The sequence below is a fragment of the Pelodiscus sinensis genome, chromosome 5 (genome assembly GCF_052426305.1).
Source record: "Pelodiscus sinensis isolate ZL-2025 chromosome 5, ASM5242630v1, whole genome shotgun sequence".
NCBI lineage: Eukaryota > Metazoa > Chordata > Testudines > Trionychidae > Pelodiscus > Pelodiscus sinensis.
Window position 1 is genome coordinate 118833438 of NC_143056.1, and position 24748 is coordinate 118858185.

General features: G+C 43.0%; 1 protein-coding gene across 1 annotated transcript in view; it reads right to left on the minus strand.

Annotated features, from left to right (window-relative positions):
• Positions 1 to 24748, minus strand: part of LOC102448196 (mucin-5B-like) — an 80128-nt gene that overhangs the window by 14925 nt on the left and 40455 nt on the right. The window contains exons 25-42 of the mRNA XM_089778830.1: positions 24176 to 24415; positions 21057 to 21213; positions 20055 to 20183; positions 19078 to 19222; positions 15516 to 15559; positions 15220 to 15414; positions 13293 to 13944; positions 12698 to 12825; positions 12170 to 12333; positions 11005 to 11435; positions 9746 to 9873; positions 8270 to 8397; positions 7315 to 7499; positions 6302 to 6429; positions 2854 to 2994; positions 2750 to 2802; positions 1607 to 1775; positions 825 to 1069 (exon numbers count right to left, since the gene is read on the minus strand). Of these exons, the coding sequence (XP_089634956.1) occupies positions 825 to 1069; positions 1607 to 1775; positions 2750 to 2802; positions 2854 to 2994; positions 6302 to 6429; positions 7315 to 7499; positions 8270 to 8397; positions 9746 to 9873; positions 11005 to 11435; positions 12170 to 12333; positions 12698 to 12825; positions 13293 to 13944; positions 15220 to 15414; positions 15516 to 15559; positions 19078 to 19222; positions 20055 to 20183; positions 21057 to 21213; positions 24176 to 24415 (3462 nt within the window). The remainder of the gene's footprint in view (positions 1 to 824; positions 1070 to 1606; positions 1776 to 2749; positions 2803 to 2853; positions 2995 to 6301; positions 6430 to 7314; positions 7500 to 8269; positions 8398 to 9745; positions 9874 to 11004; positions 11436 to 12169; positions 12334 to 12697; positions 12826 to 13292; positions 13945 to 15219; positions 15415 to 15515; positions 15560 to 19077; positions 19223 to 20054; positions 20184 to 21056; positions 21214 to 24175; positions 24416 to 24748) is intronic.

The window sequence follows — 24748 nt, forward strand, 5'->3', positions numbered from 1 at the left end:
TGCTATGTACATTGGACAAACATCTCAGACACTTCGCCAAAGGATTAATGCCCACAAAACAGATATCAGACAAGATCACAAAGAGAAAACAGTTTCTTGCCACTTTAACCAGAAAAGACACTCTCTAAATGACTTAGCCACCTGCATTCTGCTACAAAGACCTTTTACATCTGCACTTGAAAGGGAATCCTCTGAACTGTCATTCATGTTAAAATTCGACACTTGCCAACAAGGACTTAACAAGAATTTGAACTATCTCACCCATTACCAAGACTTTCCCCAATTATCACCTGTAATACCATTAACTCACAAACATCCCATTCTCCCTACCTTTAATATCATCAATTCACAGACACTTACCTTCCTTCCTCCCCCTCCCCCCCCCCCCGCATCCCCCTTCTGTTCTGCAATGTGATTTGTCCTTTTCATATTTGTTCATTTTTTTAATTGTATCCTTTGGTATATATGGTTGTGACTACTTTCTTCCACTATTTGATCTGAGGAAGTGGGTCTGGCCCACGAAAGCTCATCATCTAATAAACCATCTTGTTATCTTTAAAGTGCTACATTGTCCTGCATTTTGCTACAAAAAAGAGAGAGAGAGATCACAAAATGACCTCTTCCACTCTCTTCTCTTTCTCCCTATCTATCTCTCTCACACAGAAAAATATGGAGTTCTTATGGAATTAAATATAATTACCACCTTTCTAATGTTATGTGTTTATAATCTTTAGTTTTTATATAATATTAAAATACCTTTCTCTTATTAAAATATTTTAATATTAAAGCAATTTATAAAACTTGGGAAATCCATTCAGGTTTACCTTGTTTTTCTCGTTTTGGTCTCTCCCACTGCTCAGCACTATTTTCATGGAGTTGTAATTCACAATGATGGATCTAGAGCAGGAAAGTGCATCAGCCACATCGCAGAAATGATTGTCAACAAGAATGCTGAAATTGTATTTTGGCACAATCTGTTTCATCAGCACATATGTGCAGTTGTCCTGGAATGTGTAGTGAGTTCCATCGAAAGTCTCATAGTGGGAATTGCCCCAGCCAGTGCAAATACCTATCAGAAAGAAAGCAAAAATATGTGTTCATAATCAAAACTAAATATAGCAAATGTCTTTAAGTTACCAGTCAAAGAAAGATTTGTTGCTGGTACGAAACTTGAGATACCATATTTAAATGCTAATTTTGTTGCATGACATCTGTAAAAATAAAGATTCTAGAAGCACAGTTTAACTGCTGTTAAGTATCCATATTTTCTTTTCTTTCCATTTAGCTTTATTCTTTCTGATGACTCTTACTTAGTCAGATGCTACTGCAATGGATGTGTAATAAATACCAAGCAAAATAGAAAAATCTATAATTTAATGATCTAATATTATAATTCAAATATTTTATCCTGCTTCATATTCTGAGAAAAATAAATACCTGAAGCATCAATTCATCACAATAATATCATAAATTTGCAAACTATAATTTGACGAGTGTTATAGGTAAAACACTAAATTAATCTAGACACTCTGAAAACCTCTCTTTCTGCAATATTAAAAATATGATGTGCATTGTTAGTGCTTTGCTTTTATCTTGATTCCCTTACAGTCACACTCATAGTGGTAGTTGCAGCCATCCTCATCATAGACTTTTTGTGGCTGGCGTCCACTTGCACAAGTAATCTGCTCTACAGCTGGAGGAAACACTAGAACAATTCTGTTGTCTCCTTCACAAGTTGCCATAGTGCAATTGTTTAACATCCAGGATTCATTCATCTAGAAAACATAAGGAAATGACTTGTACAGATGGTTTAAGTTGAGCCAGAATTTAGATGTCTATCTTAAAATAATATAATGATCTTTAGGATGCAGGTAGGATTGTCTATGGGTGCTTAGCAAGAATGGAATGCAAAGAAAGTTGGTCACACATCTGAAAAAGCAGCTGAATATGAGTGATAGCCTTTACATGTCTGGGTTTAGAGCAGAATTAATTCTTAGAAAAAGTGTTGATGGACATCTCGTTGACTTCTAGGATAAAACTTTGCTTCACCCCAAAAAACAAACATGTTTTGGGTGACAAAGGAATTAGTTTATAAAAGTTAGGTCATCCAGTTTTGGAATGACAAATATGCTATATGACTTCAGCGATCAATCATCCAGCTTGAATATCAAATATGCAAGGGAATACTTACAAGGAACCCGGCCTGCCAACTGGTTTGGGGACAACGGGGGCAGTTGCCTTGTATCCTAGTGACACAAAAGGGCCTGGGGGTCCTGTCCGCTGCTACTATAGGCCTGACAGGAGGTGCAGTGTGGCATGCTCAAGGCAGTGCTGAGGACTTACGGCCCAAGCACGGCCTCTTTCATCTGAGGCCCCATCCCATTTGGGATCACAGAGCCAACCCCCTCCCCCCCACATCTTTCTCAGAGGCCTGGCAAGGAACACTTTGTAAACAATCTTTAAACTGAAATGTACTTGCATACATAGGAGAAATTCTGAACATTGAACATATTTGGAAAAAATGTTGAGTCAGTTGATGGATAATTTGTAAACAAAAAGTTTACAACACACGTTCACAGAAGTTACATTGCACCAGGTTATTATCAAATATTCAGATTTTGACTGGAAATGTACATGAGCAAATCCCAATAAAAATTAAGGACAGTGATGTGAGTCATCTGTTGGCAGGTTTTGGGACAATTTGGGGAATGGTGGTGATGCAGAAAAAGTAAATACATAATAAGATTACCTTTCTCGGAGGGTCAGCATCAGGGCAACCTAATATTGGAGTAGGTGTAGATACTTCTGGAGTTGCTGATGCTGAAGAAGATATAGCTGTTGAGGTTGATAAGCTTGGTGTTGTAGGTGATGGGATTAATGAAACAGGAGATGTTGTAGGGCATGGCCCCTGGAATCTTTCAATGTTGCATGTTTCATTACAAAGTGCATAAAAACTACAACCAGCACTATCTGTTTTGTTGTATATAACTTGCCCTAGAAAACAAATTAACAAAAATGAAACAAAATGGCTGAGGAAATGCGAACATAAAAAATATCTATTTTAAACGCATGAAATGCTAAACTCACCAGGAAAAAACAAATCACCGGAAACATGGCATAAACATGGAGTTACTTTGCTTGCAGTGAAGGGTGAAATTTTTTTGCTTGTAGTATAGGTATTAATGGGGCCGATAGTTGTTGCAACTAATGAAGAAGAAAGGCTGGAAATAGTAGATGTTCCAGAGGTTCTCATGTTCAAAGGTAAGGACACCAAACCAGAAGTGGAAATGGTGGTTCTCCATGCTGTGGACACTCCGGGAATTTTGGAAACAAGTGTAATACTCCCATTGGAGGTAGACCTCTCACTAGTGGTGTATGAACTTGTGATCTCCAGAGGCGTAAGCCTAATGGTTGGAGTTGTGCCTATTCGCACTGATGTTGTACGAAATGATCCTGTCACTATCGATGTCCCTGAAATTAGATGAGAAGTACTGGAGGTCACTGATACTGTAGAGGGAGCTGAGGGCACAAGCGTGGTTCCCTGTGCTGTTGGCTGTGCTGGACTTGTGGAAAGATTTTTAGAACTTTCAGTCAGTGTAGATCCCTTCACAGTTGAGGATAAACCTGCAAATATTTCTGGAGTAGTGCCTGTAGTGCGTGAATTAGGGACAGTTTCTCCTGATGTTTTACCAGCTGACACTGTTGATATTGAACTTATTGGAGATGGAGAAGAAAAACTGGAGGTAACTGATACTCTAGTGGGACCTGGAGGTAAAGCCGTGCTTCCCTGTGCTATGGGCTGTGCTGAACTTGTAGAAAGAAGGGTAGTACTTTCAGTCAGTAAAGATTCCTTCACACTTGAGGTTGAAACTGCTGTTACTTCTGGAGGAGTAACTGAAGTCTGTGAGTTTGGGCCTGTGTGTATTGACGTTGTACCACCTGAACCTGTTGGTACTGAAGTTGGTGGAGCTGGAGAAGAGACACTGGGGTTGACTGATACTGTAATGGGGCCGAGTGGTACAGTTGTGGTTCCTTTTGCTGTTGGCAGTGCTGGACTTTTGGAAAGAAGTGTAGTGCTTTCAGTCATTGTAGATTCCTTCACTGTTGAGGTTGAACCTGTTGTTTTTTGTGGAGGCGTAAGGGTGGTGCTTATATTTGGACGAGTTTGTGCTGATGTTGTACCAGCTGACCCTGCTGGTATAGATGTTGCAGGAGTTGGGGGAGAAGAAGTGGAGGGGACTGATACTGCAGTGGGACCTGGGGGTACAAGCGTGGTTCCTTTTGCCTCTGGCAGTACTGGACTTGTGAAAAGTAGTGTAGTGCTTTCAGTTACTGTAGATTCCGGAGATGTTGCTATTGAACCTGTTGTCATTTCTGGAGGCGTCACTGTAGTCTGTGAGTTTGGGCCTGTGTGTATTGACGTTGTACCACCTAAACCTGTTGGTACTGAAGTTGGTGGAGTTGGAGAAGAAACACTGGGGTTGACTGATACTGTAATGGGGCCGAGTGGTACAGTTGTGGTTCCTTTTGCTGTTGGCAGTGCTGGAGTTTTGGAAAGAAGTGTAGTGCTTTCAGTCATTGTAGATTCCTTCACTGTTGAGGTTGAACCTGTTGTTTTATGTGGAGGCGTAAGGGTGGTGCTTATATTTGGACCAGTTTGTGCTGATGTTGTACCAGCTGATCCTGCTGGTATAGATGTTGCAGGAGTTGGGGGAGAAGAAGTGGAGGGGACTGATACTGCAGTGGGACCTGGGGGTACAGGCGTGGTTCCTTTTGCCCCTGGCAGTACTGGACTTGTGGAAAGTAGTGTAGTGCTTTCAGTTACTGTAGATTCCGGAGATGTTGCTATTGAACCTGTTGTCATTTCTGGAGGCGTCACTGTAGTCTGTGAGTTTGGGCCTGTGTGTATTGACGTTGTACCACCTGAACCTGTTGGTACTGAAGTTGGTGGAGCTGGAGAAGAAACACTGGGGTTGACTGATACTGTAATGGTGCCGAGTGGTACTGTTGTGGTTCCTTTTGCTGTTGGCAGTGCTGGACTTTTGGAAAGAAGTGTAGTGCTTTCAGTCATTGTAGATTCCTTCACTGTTGAGGTTGAACCTGTTGTTTTTTGTGGAGGCGTAAGGGTGGTGCTTATATTTGGACGAGTTTGTGCTGATGTTGTACCAGCTGACCCTGCTGGTATAGATGTTGCAGGAGTTGGGGGAGAAGAAGTGGAGGGGACTGATACTGCAGTGGGTCCCGGGGGTACAGGCGTGGTTCCTTTTGCCCCTGGCAGTACTGGACTTGTGGAAAGTAGTGTAGTGCTTTCAGTTACTGTAGATTCCGGAGATGTTGCTATTGAACCTGTTGTCATTTCTGGAGGCGTCACTGTAGTCTGTGAGTTTAGGCCTGTGTGTATTGACGTTGTACCACCTGAACCTGTTGGTACTGAAGTTGGTGGAGCTGGAGAAGAGACACTGGGGTTGACTGATACTGTAATGGTGCCGAGTGGTACTGTTGTGGTTCCTTTTGCTGTTGGCAGTGCTGGAGTTTTGGAAAGAAGTGTAGTGCTTTCAGTCATTGTAGATTCCTTCACTGTTGAGGTTGAACCTGTTGTTTTTTGTGGAGGCGTAAGGGTGGTGCTGATATTTGGACCAGTTTGTGCTGATGTTGTACCAGCTGAACCTGCTGGTATAGATGTTGCAGGAGTTGGGGGAGAAGAAGTGGAGGGGACTGATACTGCAGTGGGACCTGGGGGTACAAGCGTGGTTCCTTTTGCCCCTGGCAGTACTGGACTTGTGGAAAGTAGTGTAGTGCTTTCAGTTACTGTAGATTCCGGAGATGTTGCTATTGAACCTGTTGTCATTTCTGGAGGCGTCACTGTAGTCTGTGAGTTTGGGCCTGTGTGTATTGACGTTGTACCACCTGAACCTGTTGGTACTGAAGTTGGTGGAGCTGGAGAAGAAACACTGGGGTTGACTGATACTGTAATGGTGCCGAGTGGTACTGTTGTGGTTCCTTTTGCTGTTGACAGTGCTGGACTTTTGGACAGAAGTGTAGTGCTTTCAGTCATTGTAGATTCCTTCACTGTTGAGGTTGAACCTGTTGTTTTTTGTGGAGGCGTAAGGGTGGTGCTTATATTTGGACCAGTTTGTGCTGATGTTGTACCAGCTGACCCTGCTGGTATAGATGTTGCAGGAGTTGGGGGAGAAGAAGTGGAGGGGACTGATACTGCAGTGGGTCCTGGGGGTACAGGCGTGGTTCCTTTTGCCCCTGGCAGTACTGGACTTGTGGAAAGTAGTGTAGTGCTTTCAGTTACTGTAGATTCCGGAGATGTTGCTATTGAACCTGTTGTCATTTCTGGAGGCGTCACTGTAGTCTGTGAGTTTGGGCCTGTGTGTATTGACGTTGTACCACCTGAACCTGTTGGTACTGAAGTTGGTGGAGCTGGAGAAGAAACACTGGGGTTGACTGATACTGTAATGGGGCCGAGTGGTACTGTTGTGGTTCCTTTTGCTGTTGGCAGTGCTGGACTTTTGGAAAGAAGTGTAGTGCTTTCAGTCATTGTAGATTCCTTCACTGTTGAGGTTGAACCTGTTGTTTTTTGTGGAGGCGTAAGGGTGGTGCTTATATTTGGACCAGTTTGTGCTGATGTTGTACCAGCTGACCCTGCTGGTATAGATGTTGCAGGAGTTGGGGGAGAAGAAGTGGAGGGGACTGATACTGCAGTGGGACCTGGGGGTACAGGCGTGGTTCCTTTTGCCCCTGGCAGTACTGGACTTGTGGAAAGTAGTGTAGTGCTTTCAGTTACTGTAGATTCCGGAGATGTTGCTATTGAACCTGTTGTCATTTCTGGAGGCGTCACTGTAGTCTGTGAGTTTGGGCCTGTGTGTATTGACGTTGTACCACCTGAACCTGTTGGTACTGAAGTTGGTGGAGCTGGAGAAGAAACACTGGGGTTGACTGATACTGTAATGGTGCCGAGTGGTACTGTTGTGGTTCCTTTTGCTGTTGGCAGTGCTGGACGTTTGGAAAGAAGTGTAGTGCTTTCAGTCATTGTAGATTCCTTCACTGTTGAGGTTGAACCTGTTGTTTTTTGTGGAGGCGTAAGGGTGGTGCTTATATTTGGACCAGTTTGTGCTGATGTTGTACCAGCTGACCCTGCTGGTATAGATGTTGCAGGAGTTGGGGGAGAAGAAGTGGAGGGGAATGATACTGCAGTGGGTCCTGGGGGTACAGGCGTGGTTCCTTTTGCCCCTGGCAGTACTGGACTTGTGGAAAGTAGTGTAGTGCTTTCAGTTACTGTAGATTCCGGAGATGTTGCTATTGAACCTGTTGTCATTTCTGGAGGCGTCACTGTAGTCTGTGAGTTTGGGCCTGTGTGTATTGACGTTGTACCACCTGAACCTGTTGGTACTGAAGTTGGTGGAGCTGGAGAAGAAACACTGGGGTTGACTGATACTGTAATGGTGCCGAGTGGTACTGTTGTGGTTCCTTTTGCTGTTGGCAGTGCTGGACTTTTGGACAGAAGTGTAGTGCTTTCAGTCATTGTAGATTCCTTCACTGTTGAGGTTGAACCTGTTGTTTTTTGTTGAGGCGTAAGGGTGGTGCTTATATTTGGACCAGTTTGTGCTGATGTTGTACCAGCTGACCCTGCTGGTATAGATGTTGCAGGAGTTGGGGGAGAAGAAGTGGAGGGGACTGATACTGCAGTGGGTCCTGGGGGTACAGGTGTGGTTTCTTTTGCCCCTGGCAGTACTGGACTTGTGGAAAGTGGTGTAGTGCTTTCAGTTACTGTAGATTCCGGAGATGTTGCTATTGAACCTGTTGTCATTTCTGGAGGCGTCACTGTAGTCTGTGAGTTTGGGCCTGTGTGTATTGACGTTGTACCACCTGAACCTGTTGGTACTGAAGTTGGTGGAGCTGGAGAAGAAACACTGGGGTTGACTGATACTGTAATGGTGCCGAGTGGTACTGTTGTGGTTCCTTTTGCTGTTGGCAGTGCTGGACTTTTGGAAAGAAGTGTAGTGCTTTCAGTCATTGTAGATTCCTTCACTGTTGAGGTTGAACCTGTTGTTTTTTGTGGAGGCGTAAGGGTGGTGCTTATATTTGGACCAGTTTGTGCTGATGTTGTACCAGCTGACCCTGCTGGTATAGATGTTGCAGGAGTTGGGGGAGAAGAAGTGGTGGGGAATGATACTGCAGTGGGTCCTGGGGGTACAGCCGTGGTTCCTTTTGCCCCTGGCAGTACTGGACTTGTGGAAAGTAGTGTAGTGCTTTCAGTTACTGTAGATTCCGGAGATGTTGTTATTGAACCTGTTGTCATTTCTGCAGGCGTCACTGTAGTCTGTGAGTTTGGGCCTGTGTGTATTGACGTTGTACCACCTGAACCTGTTGGTACTGAAGTTGGTGGAGCTGGAGAAGAAACACTGGGGTTGACTGATACTGTAATGGGGCCGAGTGGTACTGTTGTGGTTCCTTTTGCTGTTGGCAGTGCTGGACTTTTGGAAAGAAGTGTAGTGCTTTCAGTCATTGTAGATTCCTTCACTGTTGAGGTTGAACCTGTTGTTTTTTGTGGAGGCGTAAGGGTGGTGCTTATATTTGGACCAGTTTGTGCTGATGTTGTACCAGCTGACCCTGCTGGTATAGATGTTGCAGGAGTTGGGGGAGAAGAAGTGGTGGGGACTGATACTGCAGTGGGTCCTGGGGGTACAGCCGTGGTTCCTTTTGCCCCTGGCAGTACTGGACTTGTGGAAAGTAGTGTAGTGCTTTCAGTTACTGTAGATTCCGGAGATGTTGCTATTGAACCTGTTGTCATTTCTGGAGGCGTCACTGTAGTCTGTGAGTTTGGGCCTGTGTGTATTGACGTTGTACCACCTGAACCTGTTGGTACTGAAGTTGGTGGAGCTGGAGAAGAAACACTGGGGTTGACTGATACTGTAATGGTGCCGAGTGGTACTGTTGTGGTTCCTTTTGCTGTTGGCAGTGCTGGACTTTTGGAAAGAAGTGTAGTGCTTTCAGTCATTGTAGATTCCTTCACTGTTGAGGTTGAACCTGTTGTTTTTTGTGGAGGCGTAAGGGTGGTGCTTATATTTGGACCAGTTTGTGCTGATGTTGTACCAGCTGACCCTGCTGGTATAGATGTTGCAGGAGTTGGGGGAGAAGAAGTGGAGGGGAATGATACTGCAGTGAGTCCTGGGGGTACAGGCGTGGTTCCTTTTGCCCCTGGCAGTACTGGACTTGTGGAAAGTAGTGTAGTGCTTTCAGTTACTGTAGATTCCGGAGATGTTGCTATTGAACCTGTTGTCATTTCTGGAGGCGTCACTGTAGTCTGTGAGTTTGGGCCTGTGTGTATTGACGTTGTACCACCTGAACCTGTTGGTACTGAAGTTGGTGGAGCTGGAGAAGAAACACTGGGGTTGACTGATACTGTAATGGTGCCGAGTGGTACTGTTGTGGTTCCTTTTGCTGTTGGCAGTGCTGGACTTTTGGAAAGAAGTGTAGTGCTTTCAGTCATTGTAGATTCCTTCACTGTTGAGGTTGAACCTGTTGTTTTTTGTGGAGGCGTAAGGGTGGTGCTTATATTTGGACGAGTTTGTGCTGATGTTGTACCAGCTGACCCTGCTGGTATAGATGTTGCAGGAGTTGGGGGAGAAGAAGTGGAGGGGACTGATACTGCAGTGGGTCCTGGGGGTACAGGCGTGGTTCCTTTTGCCCCTGGCAGTACTGGACTTGTGGAAAGTAGTGTAGTGCTTTCAGTTACTGTAGATTCCGGAGATGTTGCTATTGAACCTGTTGTCATTTCTGGAGGCGTCACTGTAGTCTGTGAGTTTGGGCCTGTGTGTATTGACGTTGTACCACCTGAACCTGTTGGTACTGAAGTTGGTGGAGCTGGAGAAGAAACACTGGGGTTGACTGATACTGTAATGGTGCCGAGTGGTACAGTTGTGGTTCCTTTTGCTGTTGGCAGTGCTGGACTTTTGGAAAGAAGTGTAGTGCTTTCAGTCATTGTAGATTCCTTCACTGTTGAGGTTGAACCTGTTGTTTTTTGTGGAGGCGTAAGGGTGGTGCTTATATTTGGACCAGTTTGTGCTGATGTTGTACCAGCTGACCCTGCTGGTATAGATGTTGCAGGAGTTGGGGGAGAAGAAGTGGTGGGGAATGATACTGCAGTGGGTCCTGGGGGTACAGGCGTGGTTCCTTTTGCCCCTGGCAGTACTGGACTTGTGGAAAGTAGTGTAGTGCTTTCAGTTACTGTAGATTCCGGAGATGTTGCTATTGAACCTGTTGTCATTTCTGGAGGCGTCACTGTAGTCTGTGAGTTTGGGCCTGTGTGTATTGACGTTGTACCACCTGAACCTGTTGGTACTGAAGTTGGTGGAGCTGGAGAAGAAACACTGGGGTTGACTGATACTGTAATGGTGCCGAGTGGTACTGTTGTGGTTCCTTTTGCTGTTGACAGTGCTGGACTTTTGGAAAGAAGTGTAGTGCTTTCAGTCATTGTAGATTCCTTCACTGTTGAGGTTGAACCTGTTGTTTTTTGTGGAGGCGTAAGGGTGGTGCTTATATTTGGACCAGTTTGTGCTGATGTTGTAGCAGCTGACCCTGCTGGTATAGATGTTGCAGGAGTTGGGGGAGAAGAAGTGGAGGGGACTGATACTGCAGTGGGTCCCGGGGGTACAGGCGTGGTTCCTTTTGCCCCTGGCAGTACTGGACTTGTGGAAAGTAGTGTAGTGCTTTCAGTTACTGTAGATTCCGGAGATGTTGCTATTGAACCTGTTGTCATTTCTGGAGGCGTCACTGTAGTCTGTGAGTTTGGGCCTGTGTGTATTGACGTTGTACCACCTGAACCTGTTGGTACTGAAGTTGGTGGAGCTGGAGAAGAAACACTGGGGTTGACTGATACTGTAATGGTGCCGAGTGGTACTGTTGTGGTTCCTTTTGCTGTTGGCAGTGCTGGACTTTTGGAAAGAAGTGTAGTGCTTTCAGTCATTGTAGATTCCTTCACTGTTGAGGTTGAACCTGTTGTTTTTTGTGGAGGCGTAAGGGTGGTGCTTATATTTGGACCAGTTTGTGCTGATGTTGTACCAGCTGACCCTGCTGGTATAGATGTTGCAGGAGTTGGGCGAGAAGAAGTGGTGGGGACTGACACTGCAGTGGGTCCTGGGGGTACAGCCGTGGTTCCTTTTGCCCCTGGCAGTACTGGACTTGTGGAAAGTAGTGTAGTGCTTTCGGTTACTGTAGATTCCGGAGATGTTGCTATTGAACCTGTTGTCATTTCTGCAGGCGTCACTGTAGTCTGTGAGTTTGGGCCTGTGTGTATTGACGTTGTACCACCTGAAGCTGTTGGTACTGAAGTTGGTGGAGCTGGAGAAGAAACACTGGGGTTGACTGATACTGTAATGGTGCCGAGTGGTACTGTTGTGGTTCCTTTTGCTGTTGGCAGTGCTGGACTTTTGGAAAGAAGTGTAGTGCTTTCAGTCATTGTAGATTCCTTCACTGTTGAGGTTGAACCTGTTGTTTTTTGTGGAGGCGTAAGGGTGGTGCTTATATTTGGACCAGTTTGTGCTGATGTTGTACCAGCTGACCCTGCTGGTATAGATGTTGCAGGAGTTGGGGGAGAAGAAGTGGTGGGGACTGATACTGCAGTGGGTCCTGGGGGTACAGGCGTGGTTCCTTTTGCCCCTGGCAGTACTGGACTTGTGGAAAGTAGTGTAGTGCTTTCAGTTACTGTAGATTCCGGAGATGTTGTTATTGAACCTGTTGTCATTTCTGGAGGCGTCACTGTAGTCTGTGAGTTTGGGCCTGTGTGTATTGACGTTGTACCACCTGAACCTGTTGGTACTGAAGTTGGTGGAGCTGGAGAAGAAACACTGGGGTTGACTGATACTGTAATGGTGCCGAGTGGTACAGTTGTGGTTCCTTTTGCTGTTGGCAGTGCTGGACTTTTGGAAAGAAGTGTAGTGCTTTCAGTCATTGTAGATTCCTTCACTGTTGAGGTTGAACCTGTTGTTTTTTGTGGAGGCGTAAGGGTGGTGCTTATATTTGGACCAGTTTGTGCTGATGTTGTACCAGCTGACCCTGCTGGTATAGATGTTGCAGGAGTTGGGGGAGAAGAAGTGGTGGGGAATGATACTGCAGTGGGTCCTAGGGGTACAGGCGTGGTTCCTTTTGCCCCTGGCAGTACTGGACTTGTGGAAAGTAGTGTAGTGCTTTCACTTACTGTAGATTCCGGAGATGTTGTTATTGAACCTGTTGTCATTTCTGCAGGCGTCACTGTAGTCTGTGAGTTTGGGCCTGTGTGTATTGACGTTGTACCACCTGAACCTGTTGGTACTGAAGTTGGTGGAGCTGGAGAAGAAACACTGGGGTTGACTGATACTGTAATGGTGCCGAGTGGTACAGTTGTGGTTCCTTTTGCTGTTGGCAGTGCTGGACTTTTGGAAAGAAGTGTAGTGCTTTCAGTCATTGTAGATTCCTTCACTGTTGAGGTTGAACCTGTTGTTTTTTGTGGAGGCGTAAGGGTGGTGCTTATATTTGGACCAGTTTGTGCTGATGTTGTACCAGCTGACCCTGCTGGTATAGATGTTGCAGGAGTTGGGGGAGAAGAAGTGGTGGGGACTGATACTGCAGTGGGTCCTGGGGGTACAGGCGTGGTTCCTTTTGCCCCTGGCAGTACTGGACTTGTGGAAAGTAGTGTAGTGCTTTCAGTTACTGTAGATTCCGGAGATGTTGCTATTGAACCTGTTGTCATTTCTGGAGGCGTCACTGTAGTCTGTGAGTTTGGGCCTGTGTGTATTGACGTTGTACCACCTGAACCTGTTGGTACTGAAGTTGGTGGCGCTGGAGAAGAAACACTGGGGTTGACTGATACTGTAATGGTGCCGAGTGGTACAGTTGTGGTTCCTTTTGCTGTTGGCAGTGCTGGACTTTTGGAAAGAAGTGTAGTGCTTTCAGTCATTGTAGATTCCTTCACTGTTGAGGTTGAACCTGTTGTTTTTTGTGGAGGTGTAAGGGTGGTGCTTATATTTGGACCAGTTTGTGCTGATGTTGTACCAGCTGACCCTGCTGGTATAGATGTTGCAGGATTTGGGGGAGAAGAAGTGGTGGGGAATGATACTGCAGTGGGTCCTGGGGGTACAGGCGTGGTTCCTTTTGCCCCTGGCAGTACTGGACTTGTGGAAAGTAGTGTAGTGCTTTCAGTCATTTTAGATTCCTTCACTGTTGAGGTTGAACCTGTTGTTTTTTGTGGAGGCGTAAGGGTGGTGCTAATATTTGGACCAGTTTGTGCTGATGTTGTACCAGCTGACCCTGCTGGTATAGGTGTTGCAGGAGTTGGGGGAGAAGAAGTGGAGGGGACTGATACTGAAGTGGGTACTGCGGGTACAGGCGTGGTTCTTTGTGATTCTGGCAGAGCTAGACTTGTATAAAGTAGTGTCCGGCTTTCTGTTATTGTAGATTCTTTAAGTGTTGATGTTAAACCTGTTGTCATTTTTGGTGGTGTAACAGTAGTTGAACTTTCTTCAGTTCTTGTAGTAGTTGGATTTGAAATTGTTTTTGATTGAACTGTAGTAGTTGTTGCTGTTGGATATTCATTAATGGTGACTGATGTGGTGAATGGTGAAGACACACATGGGAGATAACTACAACATAATATTTTGATCTCGTAGTTGTCGCAGATTGATGTAGTCTGGTCCTCATTATTACATATGAGTCCAATATTTTTGCTACATGTCACCGTTTGGTTCAGGTCTTTTAGTGGAGTCTCAGGGTACTGTGTTGCTCTGCATTCAACATCTCTTGGATGTTTGCAAACTCTATAGCCCTTTTGTCTTAGATTGTCAAATGTTTCAAAATCTCCAGTTTTGGAACCTTCGGCTGGAGAGCTGATGTCGTACCATGCTGACCAGTGGCATTCTTCATGAACACATACAGTTGTAACTGGTGGCATCATTGTTGTTCCTGTGGTACAAAGAAAAAAATGCAGTTGCTTAGCCTCAGATTCGGAATCCTTTTTAATTATGAGGGTCTAATACTTAGTTAGAAGTTCTACATTTGGAAAGATTGGGGCAATTGTCTTGCACAGTTTAATTTAAGACTGCAGTGGTGACCTTTATTATCTTATATTGTCATCTGGTACAGTGTTTTGGAAGAAAAATTTTGATCTCCTGTGTGAGTGTATGTAGTATCAAAGTTTAATGTGATTTACAGTCTGTTTCTTTCTGCTTTTGTAGTTACAGATATTCAAAATGATCTTTATGTATCAGGTTGCAAGATATAAAGGATGTGTGTGAATTTTTAAGATTCACTGTGTAGAATGTAAGGAAAGGAGAGCCTGAATTTCCACCGTATTATTTCTTTTGTAGTTATTTACAATTGAAAATTAAAATGGTACACTCACTTCATCGTAAATACACAAGAAACAAGTCAAAAGGAATCAAGACTGTCATATTTATAACCCTTTTCTTTATTTTAATCTAGGCTTCTATAGCATCTTGATATCATTGAGACGTTTTTGTTGAATAAATACCATTATCTGCCCAGTATGGCTGCTTCTGTTTAATCTCACACTGAATTAATCACGTTATGTTCATTAGATTACTGAATGATGCTATGGATATATTTGCAAGTTTTGCATGTTTAGCATGATACAGTAACTGCAGGACCAAGCAGAAATAAATGAGCTTTTTAGGAGAGATTACTGCAAGATTACAGAAATCGTTAGCAATCAGGAAGAGTGTCAAAGGACATACTGAAATATCTTGAAAGTTCCTTGGATTTTTTTAGCTTTAGGTTTTTTTTTTTTTGGTGCTTAGTTGATTTTAAAATGGTTGCTATTCATTGTCCACTATATATTTAAGGAGATGTAGTAAAGATACCCCTGTATCTAGAAGTGTCTGAGAGATGTACTTAGAGGTGTTTTCCCTCATGCTTATGACAGTCAGTGATCCCCCAGGCATAAAGATGAATTAGACACACTACCTTTCCTCTGGGAGCCATTAATGGTATTGTTACCCAGGTGAACAGTGGGGGCACTGAGGGAGAGAATTTGTAGACGCTGACGTGGTATCTCTCTACACTAGCAATGCAAAGAATCCTCAGGGGATAGCACTGCTAGTTGTGTTTCTATTTTTGTAGCAGTTACCAACTTATAGTACACGCATGTACTATTAGAGGCCCTTACCCCCAGGCATGCAAAGATTTTTTTCAGCTATTTTGAGAAATGCACAGAAATACCTGCAGAACTTGTAGGTTGAACTGTACTAAATGTAAACGGGGTGGTGGTTGTAATTCCACTGCATTCAAATACTTCTCTGTTTATTGTTCCATTGATGTCACAAGTTGCACTCATACACCCTCCAATCCCATCTGTGGTGTTATAAATAACATCCTTATATTTATATGTGTGCCCTTCATAGTAGCAATAACATGCTGTAAAACAGAAGAGATGGAATGGCATTGCCAGTTAACCATCAAATACAACAAAAGCTCAAGGATTTGTTTGCATTCATAAATCTTCTTTGCCAACTTACCTTCAGCATCAAACGTGCACTCTGTGCCTTCCATTGTGCATGTACTGAAAGAAATAACAGAGAGTAGAAATGAGAGACTGAAGATGCATGAAAAGGGATCAACTCCTTTTACTGTTATGGTATCTCTACTAAATTTCTCATCATAATCCAGGGAGAAGTTCTTCTGAATTGGGGTTTGACTGAACTACTTCTCTAGATTCTAGCTAGGCAGCTCTGATTAAAGTATCTCTTCAAAGGTGAATAGCTAAGAGGAGGGTGCTGCTCCCTGTCCACCATACACACAGCATGTCCTGCTTAGAAGCTGTTTTTTTTTCTTCCTCCCTACAGTCAATTCTGACATTGGAGCCTCATGGATCAGAGGGAGGTCAAGAAGTGGGTCCATTCTTTCCCCCATTACCTTACTGTTAGATCAATCTCTTTGTATGCCTTCCCCTTTGAGCCAGTTCATGTTAGCCCCTCTGAGTGCCCTTCTTTTACCCAATCATCTGCCTGAAATCAGACCTCAGCTCCTTTATGAGAATCATAGAATCATAGATTACTAGGACTGGAAGGGATCTCGAGAGGTCATCAAGTCCAGGCCCCTGTCCCCATGGCAGAACCAAATACTGTCTAGACCATCCTTGATAGACATTTATCTAACCTACTCTTAAATATCTCCACAGATGGGGATTCCACAATCTCCCTGGGCAATTTATTCCAGTGTTTAACTACCCTGACAGTTAGGAACTTTTTCCTAATGTCCAACCTAAACCTACCTTGCTACAGTTTAAGCCCATTGCTTCTTGTTCTATCTTCAGAGGCCAAGATGAAAACATTTTCTCCCTCCTCCTTATGTGACACCCTTTTAGTCTTATGACACCCCTCAGTCTTCTCTTTTCTAAACTAAACAAACCCAATTCCTTCAGCCTTCCCTCATAGGTCATGTTCTCTAGACCTTTAATCATTCTTGTTGCTCTTCTCTGGACCCTCTCCAATTTCTCCACATCTTTCTTGAAATGCGGTGCCCAGAACTGGACACAATACTCCAACTGAGGCCTGATCAGCGCAGAGTAGAGCGAAAGAATGACTTCTCGAGTCTTGCTCACAACACACCTGTTAATGCGTCCCAGAATCACGTTTGCTTTTTTTGCAATAGCATCACACTGCTGACTCATATTCAGCTTGTGGTCCACTATAACCCTTAGATCCCTTTCTGCCGTACTCCTTTCTAGACAATTGCTTCCCAGTCTGTATGTGTGAAACTGATTATTCCTTCCTAAATGGAGCACTTTACATTTGTCTTTATTAAACTTCATCCTGTTTACCTCAGACCATTTCTCCAATTTGTCCAGATCATTTTGAATTATGACCCTATCCTCCAGAGTAGTCGCAACCCCTCCCGGCTTGGTATCATCTGCAAACTTAATAAGTATACTTTCTTAAGAATGAAGCCCAAAACCATGGGAAACTAAAGGAACGAATTTTTAGAGAGGTCACTTGTCACATTCGTCACTCTTCCAATGATTTTTTTGGCCGTAAGGCTAAGAAAACTGAATATTGGCTCATATCAGTTATGAATTATATATGGACATTGATAGATAGATAGATTTCTGAGGTTTTATCTATCTATCTATCTATCTATCTATCTATCTATCTATCTATCTATCTATCTATCTATCTATCTATCTATCTATCTATCTATTTTAGAGGTTTGTATTTGTCTGTGTGTCTGTCTGCGAGTCCGTATGTTCAAGAACTTCTCCTAAAAGGTAAGAGCTAGGACCACCAGATTTGGTATTCATCTTCCTTTTCTCCTACCTTAAGCAAAGTTGGGGTTTGGTTGGGCCAGGACAATAAGAAGCCCCAGAAAAGGGTCTGTTTTCCATACCATGCAAAGGGGGAGGGTTTACTGTTCAGAGTGATGCAATAATAAGAGTGGCCACCAAGGAAGTAGCCAGCAGGGCTGGGGCTCTGCCATCTTGCCTGCCAGAACAGCAGGTAAGTAGCCTCCCTTCCCCGAACTCTTTTCCTCATCCCAGGGCTCATCCAGACTATGCTAGAGTGTTGAAAGAGGATATGGAAATTCCGTGGGAATCTGCATATCTTCTTCCAGTCTCACTTTCAAAACAGAGATTGCTTTTTCAGCGACCTCCCCCTCGCCTTTGTCGAAAAGCCACGTAAACCTAATTTTTTGAGGAAGAGCGGCTTTTCGACAAAGGAGGGAGGTTTGCTGAAAAAGCTGCGTCTAAAGGCACATCTAGCTTACATCCCTTTGTCGACAGAGGGATGTAAATGCAGCACTTCAAAAGTGCAAATGAAGCCGGGATTTAAATATCCCACACTTCATTTGCATAATCACATAATGGCGTTCTTTCGAAATTGAAACCGCAGTCTAGACGCGATTCTTTCGAAAACAGGGTGCTTTTTTTGAAAGATCCTGTAAACACAGGATCTAGCCTTACTTTAAATTTTGAAAGCTCTGCTCACAAGTCATATGAAATAGTAATAGAATTGCTCACAAGTAATATGAAAACTGGCATGTGACAATAAGGGATCATTTTTGCACAGAGACCATGAACTCACCTTACTCTGGGTCCGTGGCCCACAACTTTCAAATGCTGCTTTCAAAAGTGAGATCAGAAGAAGATATGCAAATTCCCATGGAATTTGCATATCCTTTTTCGACACTTTAGCATAGTCTAGATGAGCCCCCAGAGTAAAAGTCCCTGGCAGCCAGGAGACTGGGGTGTGTGTGTGTGTGTGTGTGTGTGTGTCAAAAAAGACTCCTGGCAGCAGGGTGGGGTGAGCTGAGGGGGAGCTAGGGGGAAGAGAAAAGGCCACTGGCAGCTGGGGGTGGGTCATTGGGGGCAGAGAAAAGGCTTCTGGCAGCCAGGGGGAGTTGGCTGGAGAGAGAGAAAAGGTTCCTGGCAGCTAGAGTATGGGCCGGTGTGTGTGTGTGTGTGTGTGTCTGTGTGTGTGTGTCTGTCTGTGTGGAGGGGGATAGAAAAGGCCCAATGGGACCTCCTGTCCTGAGCCCCTCCTCAACCCCAACCCTCACTCTCTCATCCCCCACCCTCTGCCTCCTGCACTGTCCCCCCATATTCTCAAGGCCCTGCCCTGACTGCTGCATTCCTCCAAACCATCAACCCCCGACCTGAAGGATCCAGGCAATGCCAGGTATGTCTGCTAATAGTATATATTATATAAATTATAGATATTATAAAATCAGGTTTGTATTATTTTGCACTCTTATTTCATAGTGATGAGTGCCCTTATAGGAATATCACCAAGATATAAGAGTATAGAACTGAACAAACCTACTTATAAAATACACAGTATTTTTTCTGTCCTACTAAGATGAAGAATTTATTGTGATAATCAGAACAAATTCAACAGAATCCAAAATTGATTCCACAGAATAGAATTGCTCGCAAGTAATATGAAAACTGGCTTGTGACAATAAGGGATCATTTTTGAATAGAGACCATGAACTCACCTTACTCTAACTCTGAGGCCCACAGCTTTCAAAAGCTGCTTTTGATCTTTTCCCCTTAACACCATCAGACTCTATGTTATATCTTACCATAACTGACAGTTGTCCCTCAAGTAGAAGCTCACGCCTGGTTCGTGGTAGTTTCCTTCAGCATCATAACAACCACACGTATCAACACACTTCATTTCATCCTCATTGAAATATGGCTTGTTTGCAGGACAGTTTGGATAGCAGCCTGAACCAAAACAAATCGAAAGTTTAAGCTAGAACTTTACACAGAAGTCTCAGAAGGGTAGCCATATTAGTCTATAACTTTAAAAACAATGAATAGTCCCATGGCACCTTAGAGACTAACAAAAATGTATATAGAGTCCCATATGGATGCTAAAACAGTATGTCTAAATCATATGTTTGGTCATTCACATCAGTAGATTTGCAAACAATTGCAGATTTGAGCCCCAAAATTCAGGCTTCGATGATCTTCCATTTAGTGGGTTTTGCCTTGAAAAGCTCATGATACTAGTCTTTAAAGGTGCCACAGGGCTACTTGTTTTTTCACAGGGGGTAATTCCTTTTCATTTTTCTTTTTGGGGTTATATTTCTCAGGTCCAAGAGCTTTCCAAATTTCTTCTCCTTCCCCTGGCTCAATCTCTTTGGCTTGCCTTCCTTATAGTGTGATAGGTCCTTCCAAATAAAAGGGAAACTGCTTCTGCTAGGTTCTTGTTAATGCCTCCTTTCTTGGTGTTATTATGTAGCAAACAAGGCTCCTATAGTTCCCTTCATATGTGGATGTGATGTGAGGCTATGTACCAAGATACTAATACAGTTCTCTCATGCAGCATACAGGGTATTACCATTAGGAGATTCCACAGGGACTGATTCCTACAAATGTTTTCAAATGTTGTAGACCAAACTGCCCTCACTTATGCCAATGCAACCCATGGAAGAAGATGAGAGAGTATGGGGTGTATCTGAAGGGAGAATTTGGTCCAACAGACTGAGCTGAAAAAACATGATAACCAGTTGTCTACCGCAAGTGATATATACTGGGTGCCTGATCCTTTTACCTTCTAAGCCTGGTAACTTATGAAGGCATATTCCACTTGGATTCCTACAGGTCTTCATGCAGGGGGCTCCACAAGGTTTGTAGTGCCAATCACATCCTCCTTTTACGTTGTAATAATCACAGAACATAGCTAAGGGGAAACAGGAAAATAGACATGTTCAGAATAAAATGCCTTGGTGTTTTGTTCAGAACCCTCCATTTTACCACTACAGGTATGTCTATGCTGAAATAATATCTTATTTCGATTATATTTTGAAATAGGCTATTTTGAAATTTGATGTGTCTACACAGCACCCAAATTTCAAAATAACACACACTATTTCAAGACATCTCTTATCCCTTGTGCAACAAGGTTTGCAGGGATGCCAAGATAGCGTGTCTGCTATATTTTGCAATAGTGGACACATTCAAAAGATGCGGGGTAGCTTTTTCGGGATACCTCTGATATCCCAAAATAGCATACCCTACCATGCTATTTGGATAGTCCTGAAAGTCATGAATCAAGAGCTGAAACTTTATAATTGTCAACCCTGTTTGACATGAAACACAGGATTGAGAACAAGTAGTTATTGTACATTTAATACCATAGGCTATGTCTACACTAGCCACCCTAGTTCGAACTAGGGTGGCTAATGTAGTCATTCGAACTTGCAAATAAAGCCTGGGATTTAAATATCCTGGGCTTTATTTGCATGTTCCCGGGTGCTGCCATTTTTAAATGCCTCATAGTTTGAACTCCCTGCCTGCGGCTACACACGACACGGGCTAAGTAGTTCGAACTAAAGCCCCTAATTCGGACTACCATTACTCCTCTTGAGGAATTACTCCTGATGTTTTAATCCTGGGCCTCATTTGCAAGTTCGAAAGACTATATTAGCCACCCTAGTTTGAACTAGGGTGGCTAGTGTAGACATACCCGTAATTAATGACATTCTCAAAACAATTGCTATGAAATGGACACATCATTTTTTCAATTTCCATTGAACTATAGGCAAATACTCACGACAGATTGAGGGAGTTCTCCAGGCTATACAAACACCAAATTCACTGCATGCTTGAGCATATGCAGCTACTGCTGTGCAGAAGCATTCACAATCTCCCCCAGTGTCACAGGCACAAGCATCAGCCACACATTCTTCATAATACTTAGCTGGGTTAATCTGTTAGACCAAGAAAACAGTAAGTGTAAGTTTTACTTTCTTCAGGTTCATCTTGCTTTTCCAGGGTAAGTCTTCTAGAATCTTAACATCCCACAACAAGGCAAAATCTGTAATGTTCATTTTCTTGTACTTGTATTGCTAGACAAACTATGCCCGGGTTTCCCATGTGGATGCTAAAACAGTATGTCTAAATCATATATTTGGTCATTCACATCAGCAGATTTGCAAACAATTGCAGATTTGAGCCCCGAAATACGGGCTTTGAGCAGGTAGGCAACTATGTTTGGAAATTAGGGTTTGTATTTATGAAAAGAATTAAAGTAAAAGAACACAGTTATGTAAAACAATGTAGATTGTTTTATCAATAGTTGTTGATGTCTCAATCAATACTTTCCACACACCGCGACCCTAGCATGTTAATAATTAACTCAGGGATAGATGCTGAATATGTTATATTATGAAAATATTAGTTAACAAACATTAAAAATAAAGCTAAAACCCCTCAAAGTCAGTACTTAAGATTATCCTTCTTTTATGCAAGAAAAGTAAGATTTTTTTCTATAAAATAAGCAGTGCTGTATTGGTCTACTGGTCCAATGTCAATTCCTATCGGGTAGAATAATCCAGCCTGAAATTCAAGATAAAACATGTTAGCTGATGAACTGTGCACCTGCATCAGAATGCATGAGAACTAACTTCAGTGGGGATTAGTTCATTTGGAATAGGGAGAAAATGGATCCAAATGAAATTTCTGAATAGCCAGATATTTAGTTATCAATTGGCTCTGACTCCCTTCTTCTAGTGGATGGGTTCTTTCAGGACATAAGAACATAAGAACGGCCATACTGGCTCAGACCAAGGGTACGTCTAGACTACCGGGTTTTGTCGACAGAAGTTTTGTTGACAATATCTGTCAACAAAACTTGTCGACAAAGAGCTTCCAGACACATTGAGTTCTGTTGACAAAGCAAGCTGCTTTGTCGACAGAACCCTGTAGTCTAGACGCAACCCTACAGGCAATAACACCTTCTGTCGACAGGACTCTGTCGACAGAAGGTGTTATGCCTCGTAAAATGAGGTATACCAGCGTCGACAAAACTGCTGAGTTCTGTCGACGTTATGTCGACAGAACTCAGCGGTAGTGTAGACGCTGGTATAGTTTTGTCAACAAAAGTCCACTTTTGTCAACAAAACTCAGTAGTCTAGACACACCCCAAAGGTCCTTCTAGTCCAGTATCCTGTCTGCCGACAGTGGCCAGCACCAGGTGCCCCAGAGAGGGTGGACCGAACACACAATCAAGCAATTTGTCTTCTGCCATCTCTCTCCAGCCTCTGACAAACATAGGCCAAGGACACCATTTTATCCCCTGGCTAATAGCCTTTTATGGACCTAACCTCCATGAAATTATCTAGCTTCTCTTTAAACTCTATTATAGTCCTAAACTTCACAGCCTCCTCTGGCAAGGAGTTCCACTGGCTGACTACACGCTGTGTAAAGAAGAACTTTCTTTTATTAGTTTTAAACCTGCTACCCATTAATTTCATTTGGTGTCCTCTAGTTCTTTTATTTAGGGAACTAATAAATAACTTTTCTTTATCGGCCCTCTCCATACCACTCATGATTTTATAGACCTCTATCATATCCCCCCTCAGTCTCCTCTTTTCTAAACTGAAAAGTCCCAGTCGTTTTAACCTCTCCTCATATGGGACCCGTTCCAAACCCCTAATCATTTTAGTTGCCCTTTTCTGAACCCTTTCTAAGGCCAAAATATCTTTTTTGAGGTGAGGAGACCACATCTGTACACAGTATTCAAGATGTGGGCGTACCATAGTTTTATACAGGGGCAGTAAAATATTCTGGGTCTTATTTTCAATCCCTTTCCTAATAATTCCTAGCATCCTATTTGCCTTTTTGACCGCTGCTGCACTCTGTGTGGAAGTTTTCAGAGAACTGTCCACGATAACTCCAAGATCTCTTTCCTGATTTGTTGTAGCCAAATTTGCCCCCATCATAACGTACTTATAGTTGGGGTTATTTTTCCCGATGTGCATTACTTTACACTTATCCACATTAAATTTCATTTGCCTTTTTGTTGCCTAATCACTCAGTTTGGCGAGATCTTCTTGGAGTCCCTCACAGTCTGCTTCTGTCTTGACTATCCTAAACAGTTTGGTATCATCTGCAAACTTTACCACTCACTGTTTACCAATTGGATAGAAGGGTGGGGGAGGAGGAGGGGCATAGTGGGTCAAGAGGGCCATTTGGACTGGTCCTCAAGCTCAAAGGGGGCCTCAAATTTAGACACTTGTAAATATTTTGGCATTTGATAAGTTTCACAACTTGTTTTTATGTGCATCCCTATCGGACCAAAATGTGACACATTCAGCTTACAGCTGCAAATTTATTCATTCATTTATTTAAAAGGTTTTTACCGCATCTCTCTATTTAAAATATTTGAGGCAGCTTACAAATTTTTTAAAACACAATATAAATATATATAAAAAATTAAAATAAAGTTAATCAAATAAAAGATGTGAAAAAGGCTAGAAAGGCATTTGTTCAATTAAAAATATATGTATATATATTCAGATTATGCGTCACTCTTTTTTGTTGGTGCCTTATTTTATTTTCACATGTCATCATTTTAAATTTGTATTATAGCTAGAGGACCCAAAAGCTGGAAATGACCTCTGAGAGGGTCTGAATGGGTTTCTTCAACCATGTAGTGTATCTATTAGAGATGAGCCTTTGTTGTAAAATTCAAAGCAGACAGTGTAAAGTGTGGGACTGGGTTCAGTTGCTGTTGTTCATACCCATGTCTAGGATGCATACACTAGCATGCTCGCAGACCATATATACTCAATGGAATGTAGGAAGTGATAACAATGCCAAGTGCACAGACACCTGAGGAATATAAAAACATAGTCTTTCAGATAATTTTGCTTTAAGGATTTGCTGTACCTGAGAGTGACAGGCAGCAAAGACTTCACTGTTGATGATGCTGCACTGCTTCTGTGACCAGGACTTCCTATAAGGGTTGGTGGAGCATGGGTCCTTTGGATAGTTGGCATCAGGACAAGTAAGAGACACTTTCCAGCTGTTTCCAAACTCCAGTACATTTTGTACAACAGACTGACTCCTGGTGGTAAAGTCATTAATGGCATTGCCATCGTAGTTCCCACACAGTCCACAGATCTGGCTCTGTACGCGCACACAAACAAAAAAAGGGTGATAGAAAGTTTGTAGCAACATTGCCAACTAAAAGAACCTCCAAAAATCCCTATTTTGCTTGGCATTTGTAATGGCTTGGTAAAATCCTGATGCTTTCTTTGGCATGTATGTTATCTTAGAAAAACAATCTGTGTTTTTTCCTCAGTAAAACGATTTGATGACTGGTCTGAGGGGTATATGACTAGTAATAAAAAAAAAAACCTGAACAATAACTGCTTAGTTACTGTGCCTATCACTAGTGAGTTATGGCAGCAGTATGGAAATGATGAACCCACTGTTAGCTAATTGCATATTCCATATACA